This window comes from Nicotiana tabacum, chromosome 6 (genome assembly GCF_000715075.1).
Source record: "Nicotiana tabacum cultivar K326 chromosome 6, ASM71507v2, whole genome shotgun sequence".
Classification (NCBI taxonomy): Eukaryota; Viridiplantae; Streptophyta; class Magnoliopsida; order Solanales; family Solanaceae; genus Nicotiana; species Nicotiana tabacum.
The window spans coordinates 1,865,144-1,876,818 of record NC_134085.1 but is presented as its reverse complement, the minus strand read 5'-3'; the positions used below and the strand labels follow the sequence as shown (position 1 = coordinate 1,876,818).

The following is an 11,675-nucleotide window of genomic DNA, read 5'->3' as shown; positions in this document are numbered from 1 at the left end:
TGCCTTGAACGTAGATTTCAATACCTGAAGTTTCACTAGCCAATCTTTGTAGTTGAGGCTTAAGCTCCTCCAACGGTTGATGAAGTCAATAACTAGATCATCCTTTCATTGATGTGAGTTTGTAAGTTTGATCATACTTATGATGCGTCTTGTGCTATAGAAACGATTGAAAAACTCCTGCTCTAACTGCTTCCATCTATCGATGGATCTAGATTTGAGATATGTGTACCAATCGAATGCATTACCTTTGAGAGATCGAACAAATTGTTCGACAAGATAATCATCGTACATTCCAGCATTGTTGCAAGTTTCAACAAAGTGTGCTATATGTTGTTTCAGATTTCCTTGTCGTCGAATTGTTGAAACTTAGGAGGTTGATAACCAATATGCATCTTCAACTTATCAATTTTTTACGTATACGGCTTTGCATATGTGAGAGACAATTTGGACAGTGACTCAGGATTATCTTTGATAGCCTCCATGATGAAGTCCTTTAATTTCTCAACGGGAATTAGACCTTCAGCGGAGACTTGAATCTCCTTGGTTATCGTTGCTTGCTTTTCGGAGGAGTCACATTTCTCTTGTAACCTTTGAAGATTCAAAGGTGTTTGTATGGATTCTCCTTCTACTATGCTATCTAACTTATTTGTTTAACTTAGAAAGTTTAGCATCTTGATCTTGCATGCGCTTTGACAAGCCTTCAACTGCTTTCGTCAAATTTGCGAGCTGTTCTTCTACGATAGAAACTTCAATAACCATTACTTGCATGATGTCCGTAGAGGATGAAGAATGAAATAGATCATTATTGAGATAGAGCTTGGAGTCGCATTAATGGAGACTAAAGTAGATCCAGTGCTCAAGTTATCATCATAAGCTTGCATGAAAGGTTTCTCAGACTTCGATAAACTAAGTTGGGCAAGAACTTTTTCGATCCTTTTGACGACGTCGATCCCTTGTTGGGTCGTACTTGTAGAGGATCTTGCTTCTTTTGAAGATAAATATCCGAATATAGGGTTGACGCGGATGACACTTGGAGTGCTTGTTGTCCAAAGAGCTTGCTTTGCTCATTGTAACTGGCCCAAAGCTTCCAAAGATAACATCAAAGATGCATTCCGCATCAGCATAGAATTTGGAATTAGCAGCCTCACTGGAAGTTGATCTGGAGTTAATTTTCTGTGAAGCCATTTCGATATTCTTGAACTTTGGTGATTTAAAAGTTGAGATGAAAGGTAGAGATTTTCCCACTAGGCGTGCCAGAATTTGGAGACAATAAATTGGCATCGAGAAAATAAAGTCAAGACCGAAAATATTGCAACAATCATGGTATTTGATTTTAAATATTTGAGTGTTATAATCTATATGGATCCCCTGATTCTACTTTTCCACTTAAATTCAAGGGCCTTGAATTTGAATTTAATTTATTCGTCATGAATGCTTTGATTGTTGCCACGAATTATATCATGAACAAGTAGCCTTTATCTTGAAAATTTTGTATTTAATTTGACTTTTCTCTTGATCTTGAATACTTGAAATATGTGTTGAAGAGCTTGAATGCATGAACACTTGCAGTTTGCAGAGAATTGTGGCCTTTGATCCACGAGCTCCCTTGTGTCTTCTTGTTATAACTTCTTGTCCCTTTTCTGGGTTATGAAGACCCCTATTTATAGTTGTGGGAGGGAAGAGCTATGATAAGGACAAACTCTTTCCGACCAATCAAATTGAAATGTGATATGGCCGCATTTGATTGGTCAAAATATGTCACTTGCACACGTGGCGCGGTTTCATTGGCCTTTTGATTTAGCTTGTATGACCTGTTATTTTGACATGTGGCATGATCCTATTCGCTCTTCTGTTTGACTTGGTGTGCCACATCATTTGACACGTGGCACCAAACTGAGCCTCTAGGAAGAAAACATTTTGGACTTAATGAAGTGGGCCATAATTTGTAGCCAACTAAATGGGCTAGCCCAATAGATTAAGGCTTATTTATTTAATCCATATATGTGCGACTTATATAATTGATCCAATTATATTAGCCCATAATATTTATTTGGACTAGTATATTTAAAATATGGATTTTTTCATTCCTATACACTATTGGAAACTTTATTACCCTAAATATTCATGTTTAGTAAATTACCCTACCTACACAAGTTTTGTTTACAAAATATATACATTCGACCTTAAAAGGCTCCTAATCCATTATTAGTGCCTTCAATTAAGGGATTTAGTTACACCATTTAACTATGTCCTTGGGACTATGTCCTTCTTGTGGCAGTGACTTCGTCACTCCTCTTGGCATGCCTGTTGATCTAGATCTTTAGCCATCTTGACTTTGGATTTGTAGTTCGTCTTAAATTATGGAACTTGTCTGTGTTAAGTGCGAACTAGGAAGCCATTTTTAATATGGTTCTTGATTCTCTTGACTATTGGGTTTTGACCCTACTTGATTTGGGGCTTCGGTCCATCTTGATATTTGATTATGCTTAGTGTGATGGCATGATGTACATATTGGGCGAAAAATGGATATTTGGTAAACTCTCTTGGATTGATAGTATACGCTTTCTCGACTCTTGAACATTGTTATTGATATTTGGAAACACTTCAAAGTTTAATATTGATATATTTGTTCACTTATTTTAAATTATGTTAAATTGAGCTAACTATGGCAGAAAAGGGGAATTGGAGAATTTAATGACTCCAAGTCCAATGTTTATACGCCACTAAAGTTTATGCTTAGCGACAGTTGTTTTCTATCATAGGTAATGTACATGATGAAATCTGAACACAGTAATTATGAAGTAGTCTTTTGGGAGCACTTATGGAGATCACATTTGCATATGCACCTTGATTTTGCATAGTTTTAGGACATGTACATGATATATATATATGTCACATTTATGTATGTTATTTGGAGGCTTGTTGGATTTTAAGACCAAAATCTTGTAACTTAAATTTGGTAACTTGTTTTACTGTTTTAGTGTATGTTAATAACTCAAGTCTTGTAATATGCTGAATTTACACTTTATCTTGTAAATATGTACAAAGAAGAAAACTAGTTTCCTTTTTATATACCCGATCGTTTGAAATTTATGTACAATACAAACTTGCAGTGATGTTGAATGAAAGTATAAATTTGTTAGGAAGTTACTTTAGTCTGTTGATTGTTCAAGAAGGGTTATATCACCTTATGTTGATATTTTGACATTGTATTTTATTTAAAATAAAATTATGATGTGTATTTCAAAAAAAAATATTGCACTTTGAACCTTTTCGCATGGGTCTATTTCCGCTAATAAATTATTCTGAATATTTTTAACTAATATCTTTTTAATATTTCATAAGTAGTAAATTAGATTTGTTTCCTAATCAGCACCCTCCCAAAGGGGTTGCTACACAATATTTCAGAATTAACCTGCGGAGAGCTCGAAACTTAAAAGTCCTCAACAATGAGCTCTACTTTAGGTATCAAAAAGGTTGACATGCGATTATAAAATAGAGAATTTTTCATAAAGCACCATCTTTTAAGTCTAATTAGCCATTTATAGATACCTTTTGTTATATTACGTGTTATAGATATCTTTTATGTTTTTATACAATGTATTTCATGTATTTGAGATGTTGTATTCATTAATACAACCAAAAAAATAGGCGTAAAAACAGGAATTCCAGCTAAATCTAATATGTATTTAACTGTATTTAAGCGGCTTTAACGTGAAATACAATAACGTATCTGCGCAGAATCTGGAAGGTTAAACTTGTTAAAAATGGAAGGAAATCAAATCACATGATATTCTCCTAAATTAACTCAACGAACTAAAACTAGTACACATTAATCTGTATTCTGCTCAAAGAGAGCATCTCAGAAACGTGAATACAGCGAAAAAACAGAGCAACATCTTATCGAACTTCTTCCATTCTCTTCTCTTTTTTTCGATTGATACAAATTATATACAAAATAAGGTATTCATCCTCTATACATATGGCAAGTTTAACAATTTTGTTGCGTCATTCTGGCAAGTGGAACGATGAGGGCAATTACATCGATTTTTCAATTGAGGGAATACTGATAAAGGAGTATGCCTCCTTTAATGATCTGGTTGTTTCAATTTCAAATCAACTGGGTATCGATTTGAGCTCCAAGACCATTAAAATACAATACAAAGTAGAAGGAAATTGCACACTAATGGAAATACACAATGAAATGGGTTACAAAGTTTATGTAGAATTGAAAAAAGAGAATAGAGAATTTGGGATGTATCCTTTGTGAATAACAACTATCAAAAAAGATCTTATATCCGGAGGTAGTTTAAATCAAGGCGACATTGTGCAAATAGACGAAGGAGTTCAAAGGTACAATTCTGATACAGATGGTACACTAGCTCTAGAATTTTGTCAATTCAGGAGAAGCGATTGGAGTGTTCGAACTCCACAAGGATTTGATAATTTCAAAAACTAATCAAAAGGAGGTTATGGCTGGACAAGTTTATAAGGATAAGGCTACATTGAAAGAGGTAATGGAGAATTATGCTATAGCTCAAAGGTTTCAATTCCGGGTTGATAGGTCTAATGTTGTCGGGTTTGCATGTATTTAAATTTTTTTCCGTTGTATTTTCGATTATTTGTTCGAGCTGTAAGTTTAATGTCATTGTATTTATACGTATTTGTATATTTCATCTAGATGATCACAGATGAAGTAAACATATGTTTGTTTAGGGCATTTAAATACATGTATTCATATGTATTTTACTGGTATAAATACACAACAGTGGCTCTAATTATTTTCTTATTATGTCTACTGTGGTATTAAGTGTATGCATATACAAACAAGTGTATTCAGTTGTATTCATTGTATTCAAACGCATATAACTATAATGGAATTCAGTAGTATAAAAATTTATATATATAGATGTCAGGATGTATCTATGTCAGATTATATTTGTCTGTATATGAGCTGCATTTTTTGTAAACACTTATGCTAATCAAATGTAAAATAATTAATTCTTTGTAGCTATGCATTATTATGCATTTCAAAAGATTGTGAATGGAGGTTTAAGGCTTCAAGTATTAACAAATCAGAACTATTCAAAGTGAGAGAATTCAATGATAACCATACATGTCCGCTGAAGGACAAGGTGTATGAGCAGCGGCAGGCTAGTAGCAGCCTTATAGGTGGTATGATAAGGCCTAAGCTTACAAACCATAAGAGGAAATACACTCCAAGGGATATTATTGATGATGTGAAATCAGATTTAGGTGTAAATGTTAGCTACATGTTGGCGTGGAGGGCTAAAGAAAAAGCAATAAATTTTCTGAGAGGTGAACCGGTTGATTCATACAAAAAATTACCAGGATACTTATATACAATGGATATGACATATCCAGGTTCCCACATAAGAATAGTAAAATCGCCAAAAAATGAATTCATGTACGTGTATATATCCTTGTATGTCTTTATAAGGGGGTTTGATCATTGTAGACCCATTGTTGTTGTGGATAGTAGTCACCTAAAATCTTACTACACCGGGACATTCGTTTCGACAAGCACGTTGGATGGTGCAGGTGAGTATCTGAATTATAATACAATCTATTAATATTTTTAAATATTGAAATACATTTTTAAAAAATATTATACTCAATTGTATTTATAGGTCATATATTGCCACTAGCATATGGTGTTATTGATTCAGAGAACGATGTTGCTTGGACGTGGTTCTTTGAGCAATTCAAGATAGCATACGGTGAAAGGGAAAACATGTGCATCGTTTCAGATAGAAATGAGAGTATCATTAAATCTATATCGAGAGTGTATCCAGATGTACCGCATTTTGCTTGTATAAACGTATATAAGAAATTCAAAAAGAGCCATGCCAAGTTGAGCGAGATATACTTCTCTATGGCAAAAGCATACACACAAGCTGAATTTGACAATCTGATGGAGAAGGTGGAGAAGGTAGATATTATGGTGAAAGAATACTTAGAGTTAGCTGGTTACGAAAAGTGGACTAGGTTGTATGACCTGTTAACAGGGGATGGACAATGACGTCAAATATTGCTGAGTCAATCAATGTCGCACTAGTTTCAGCAAGGGAATTGCCAATATACGACTTCCTCGAAAAAGTTAGGAAGATGTTTGGACGTTGGAATTGTAGTAACCGCAAAGAAGCTACACAGACATACACGACGCTTGGAAAAAAATACCAGGAGATGCTGACTTTGAATGAGGAAATGTCTACACGTATGACTGTAAGTTATATTTTAACGTCATTGTTGTATATAGCTTAATTGTTACTGAATTAATGGCATGAATACAACTGAATACAATGATTTTTTAAGTAGAACTACCATTAATACATATGAATACAACTACATTCAAACTCATAAAAGATATATTTTTTCGTAGATCTGATATGAATAGAACTGAATATAACTAAAAGCATGCTGCAAAAACTATTGGAATACATCATAATATAACTAACAAAGCTGTATTATATGTAATTTTAATATGTATTGTCAATACGTATGATTCTAATGCTTTTGTTAGCATCCTGTTGCCTAAAGTACAGCAAATTAAAACAGTTGATTAATTGAATACAACTGAATACAACTGAATACAGCTGAATACATCTTGAATACAAATGCAATTGAATATATCTGACTACAACTGATTAAAACAGTTGAATTTAATTGAAATTAGCTGAATACAGCTGAATAAAGATGTTGAATAAAGCTGAATATAACAATTGAATACAACTAACTATAGCTGATTAATACAGTTCAATTCAAATGCTTCTAAAGTATGATTCTAATACTTTTGTTAGCATCCTGTTGCCTAAAGTACAACAGAATTCTAATAAGTTCTGCACTAATAGCAGTTGGTATTGTGCTGGTCTAATATTTGATGTATTCATCTATATGCAAAAATTTCAGTTGTATGTAACTTATTAATTCAGCATTATACATTTGGTAATTCAGATATATTTGTTCAAAACTTATATTTCTATTTTTAAATGTAGGTGGTACCATTAACTGAATACTTATATACAGTTAACGATGGTGGGAGGAATTACACGGCCTGCCTGTTAGAGAGAAAATATGTTTGTGGGAGGTTCCAAGTTGATGAATTGCCATGCCCACATGCTTGGGCTGTATTGAAGAGCAAGTTTCTAATGCCAGAAGAATATTGCTCTAACTATTACAAACCAAATACAATTGTAATGACATATGATTTGCCAGTGTACCCGCTACCGGACAGAAATGACTGGAATATACCAGAACATGTTGCAGAGGAGGTTGTACTACCACCCAAATGGAAAATACCTCCTGGAAGGCCAAAGAAGAAGCGCAATAAAATATTAAGTGAATTGATGCAGCCAAAAAATTAACATTCATGTAGCATATGTGGGCAGGGAGGACATAACAAGCGAACGTGTAGAAATGCTTCACGTAATAAATAGTTAACACTCTGACATGTATTAGTGCTTCAACGATTTGTCAATACTTATGTTAACATTGTCAAGTAATAAATTCTCATTGTCAAGTAATATATTCTGAAATGACTTTCGTGAATAGTTTCTGAATACATATAGTTGAAATATTTTTATACAGATAAATACATATGCACTATACAATTGAGTATAACCCAGTATGGATGAATACTAAAAAATACAACTAGATACAGCTGAAATATTTTTATGAATAATACAGTTGAGTAGCATTGAATGTAAATGAATACATCAAAATATAATTGAATACAGCTGAATAATACACTTAAATACAACTAACTAATGCTAAATAAAACAAGTTGAATACAACCGAGTACATCTGAATACAACTGATTACGTAAAACCTGTTTAATACATCTGAAATTGTGTTCTTTAATATGTGTTATCTGAACTTGGAAGATACATCTAAATGGATGCTGCTGAATACAACTGAACTTGACAGTTAAATACAACTGAATACAACTGAATCCAGAAAAAAATACATCTGAATTCTTTTATATAACCTACCATCAGCATACATAAAGTTTCTGACTTTGACATTAACATGTTCATTAACTAAAACGTGTTCAAGCAAAGTTGCTTGGTATTAACACATACGTGAATCCTGTAAGATAAATATGTATCCAAACTGAAGAATAAGCATGAATACTTATGAACAAATCAGTGAAACAATGATTGAAAAGTTGCAATTGTCATACACGAACATTTTTGATAAAGTGATAAGTTTTTCAAACTAAATACCATTTACACCAAAAACTACTCAAAATAGTATTCATCTTGAAACTACACTCCAAAACTACAATAACCTAAAGCTACTCTAACACTATCTGCATCCTTGAATCTGACTCCGTGATTTGCCTAGCAATCTTTGAAGGTGCTTCATTCTCGCTTATGGCATCATCGTCTATCTTCCGCATAGCATAGTCCAGAGGAGAGCACCATATCTTTGACAAGTAGAGAGGAATCAAATGTTATTTGTGGAATCTCTCCAAGAGTGCTCAGAAACTCTGCGTATGCTGCAACATGCACCCCACAATCACTAAAAAATAATTGATTGAAACAATTAAAAATAATGCATACAATTAGATTTGTATATAACATACAATAATGATGCTTGAATACTTACATGCTACCAACTTTCTGTTGAGGCAGATCTGAAATGAAAAAAACTTCAAAGGGATCATTATGTGACTTGTCAGTGTATGCTGAGTAAGTAGACCAATCTATGCCTTGACTATCTCTGTAAAAGCCACTGATTGATAGATATAGAGGTACAAGCTTAGCTAGCTTATCAATCTCAGAAACTACATAAGCATCATGACCTGCAGATCTATACGAGTCATACACTTTGATACATCTCTCCTTGAATGAGATAACAACCAATACCCAGTGTAGTTTGTCCTTCAAGTTGACTGGTATCATGACATTATCCACAGTATACCAAGGTACATTTGCATGCAATCTGTAGCCTCTTATGTACTCAAGACATTATCCACAGTATACCAAGGTACATTTGAATACATCTGACTACAGCTGATTAAAACAATTGAATTTAATTGAAATTAGCTGAATACAGCTGAATAAAGATGTTGAATAAAGCTGAATATAACAATTGAATACAGCTAACTATAGCTGATTAATACAGTTCAATTCAACTAACTATAACTGAATACATCTGAATACACCAAAATACAGCTGAATACAACTGAATGCAGAAGTTGAATAAAGGTGAATATAGCAATTGAATTCAGCTGACTATAGCTGATTAATACAGTTCAATTAAACTGACTATAGCTTGAATACAGTTGAATACATCTTAATACAGCTGAATGCAAATGAATAATACAGCTGAATATAGCTGAATAAAACATCATGTTGTTATTCAAAGAAAATTAGTCAGTTAAGGGAAAAAAACTTACCTTGTCATCCCATAGCTTCCCGTCAAACGATAGAAGGTAAAACCAATTTTTTGAATTAACTTGATCAACTCCAAAATCCAATGGTATATGAAGTGTTGACTTGTTCTTCTTGTAATGGTCTTCCAAATTACTTCTACAAGTATGGTATAAAAAATATTATATACATTTTTAAAAATATAAAAACTTAATACACATACCAGGGGAAAACTCACCTCTGATCATGTCTAGCGAGAAGACCATCACAAACCCATTTGTCATATTCCTGAATGATTAACGTAGGATGTGGCCCCGTTATTGAATCATCCTCAAAGGGGTGTCTTTTTTTCAAAAATGGGGGTCAACTCTACTGAAGTACTTGTTGTTCATTGAATTCGTAATTAGAGACTTTTAAATTTAAAATCCTTGAGGAAAGCTGAATCTTTACTTTACAAAAATACTAACATGCGGAGTCAAAGTTAGACTCATAAAGCGAAGAGTACCATCTACTTGGTCGCCGATTCCTATGAGATGGTATTGGGGTTAATTCAGCTTTTTTTGCATTGTTGTGGATCACAATTCCAGTTTCTGGAATTTGACTGGGAAGAAACTTGTCGTCCAGCTCAAATTGAGATACATAGAATTCTGTAGATACACCCTCTTGACCAGTAGATGGTATGTTGGACGGCACCTCTGATGTAGTTTTTCCCTCTCCTCTATACTCCAAACATTGATCATTAAGAACTTGTTTCTGTTAGTTGTATGTATCATTGTTAGTGTATTAACTTAATGTTACAATACAGTTAAATACATATAAGTGTAGTAAGAAAATAGATTTTGGTAATGGAAATGGGAGTTTGAAATACATCACACATATTCAAGAAATACAAATCAGAATACATCAAAATACATCAAAATACAGCTGAATATGTTTAAATACAATAGTTAATTCCATTTACATATTAAGGTTAACACATATATGAATACAACTAAATACATGTATTGGCCGATGCATTTATCAGTTTAGTGAGGCAGTTAAAGGCTGGTCGAATACATACAACATTTATAAATACAATTATTTAATTATAACAGCAAGCATGAGATATAAACAAATGCTCAATATGTTAAGAATGGTATACCTCAACATTATCTCCGACATCTGTGTCAATGCCATCATCACGTCTCCCTATGGGTTCCTTTCTCTAGTGTAAACTTTCAGTTTGCTGATTTTGTTGAAGATGGTCAGAAAGATTCTTGAAGTTATCATTGATCAATATTCTTAGAGACTTGAACTCTCCCACAACCTTAACAATACAAAAATAATTATAAGATTGCGCCAAAAATATATGAATGTTATTCATTAAACTGTAATGTTTAATTTGTGGTTAAATACTCACGTATTCTTTGAATGAATTTAGGTCTTTCCTCAAAGAAGATACTTCGTCATTTTGGTGTCATGCAAAACTTTATGTACAAATTCGGATACACAAACAAGAGGAATCTTGGGTTGATATTCTGTTTCGTTAGGATGCCTTTCGTGTTCCTTGCACTTTTTATGGGGCGGTGATGAAGATGGACCAACACTTGCAACATGTTTCTTCTTACATTGAAGCTCGGGTGTAGGAGAAAAGTCATCCGAATCATCTCCCGATTTGTCTGAATGAGCAGGAGAAGGCCTCTTCTCAACATCGGCGCCTACAGGAGGATTCTGAATAATGGCAAACTCTATATCGCTTGGACTGATGTCCTTATAAATAATCTGAAAAATGAAATACAATCAAAGTCTTACTAGAAACATACAAATGCAGATCTGGAATACAAACTGAAATTTGTATTGAATATAAAATGCAATTGTATACAAATGCAAATCTGGCAGCACTAATGATTTGGAAATAATATGCAATTGTATGAAGAATTAATAATGAAAGCTACAACAACTATATATTGCTGTATGCATATGAATGCATTTGTATGCATTAGATGTATTCAAATGTATACAGTTTTTGTATGCATTTGTATACAAGTGTATGCAGCTGTTTATTAGTCCCTATGCATTTGTATACATGTATCTTGAATCTGTATGCAAGTATTTATATCTGTAAGCATATGTATACAAATGTATATTGTTGTATGCATCCCCTGAAAATGTATGCAATTGTATTTTGTGTCTGTATGCAGCTGATAATACAAATATTTTCTATCTGTATGTATTTATATACAAATGTATTATGCTGTATGCATCCCCTGAAAATGAATGCAGTCTCTTGTATGCAAA

General features: G+C 33.3%; 2 protein-coding genes across 2 annotated transcripts; both read left to right on the top strand.

Annotated features, from left to right (window-relative positions):
- Window positions 1-3,982: 3,982 nt before the first annotated feature.
- Window positions 3,983-6,043, top strand: LOC107794866 (uncharacterized). The gene is made up of 4 exons (XM_075254470.1): window positions 3,983-4,124; window positions 4,405-4,543; window positions 5,012-5,562; window positions 5,652-6,043. Exons 1-4 carry the CDS (start codon window positions 3,983-3,985, stop codon window positions 6,041-6,043), a joined length of 1,224 nt encoding a protein of 407 aa, XP_075110571.1.
- Window positions 6,040-7,385, top strand: LOC107794865 (uncharacterized). The gene is made up of 2 exons (XM_016617409.2): window positions 6,040-6,246; window positions 7,017-7,385. The coding sequence occupies exons 1-2, from the start codon at window positions 6,040-6,042 to the stop codon at window positions 7,383-7,385; spliced, it is 576 nt and encodes a 191-aa protein (XP_016472895.2).
- The last annotated feature ends 4,290 nt before the right edge of the window (window positions 7,386-11,675 follow it).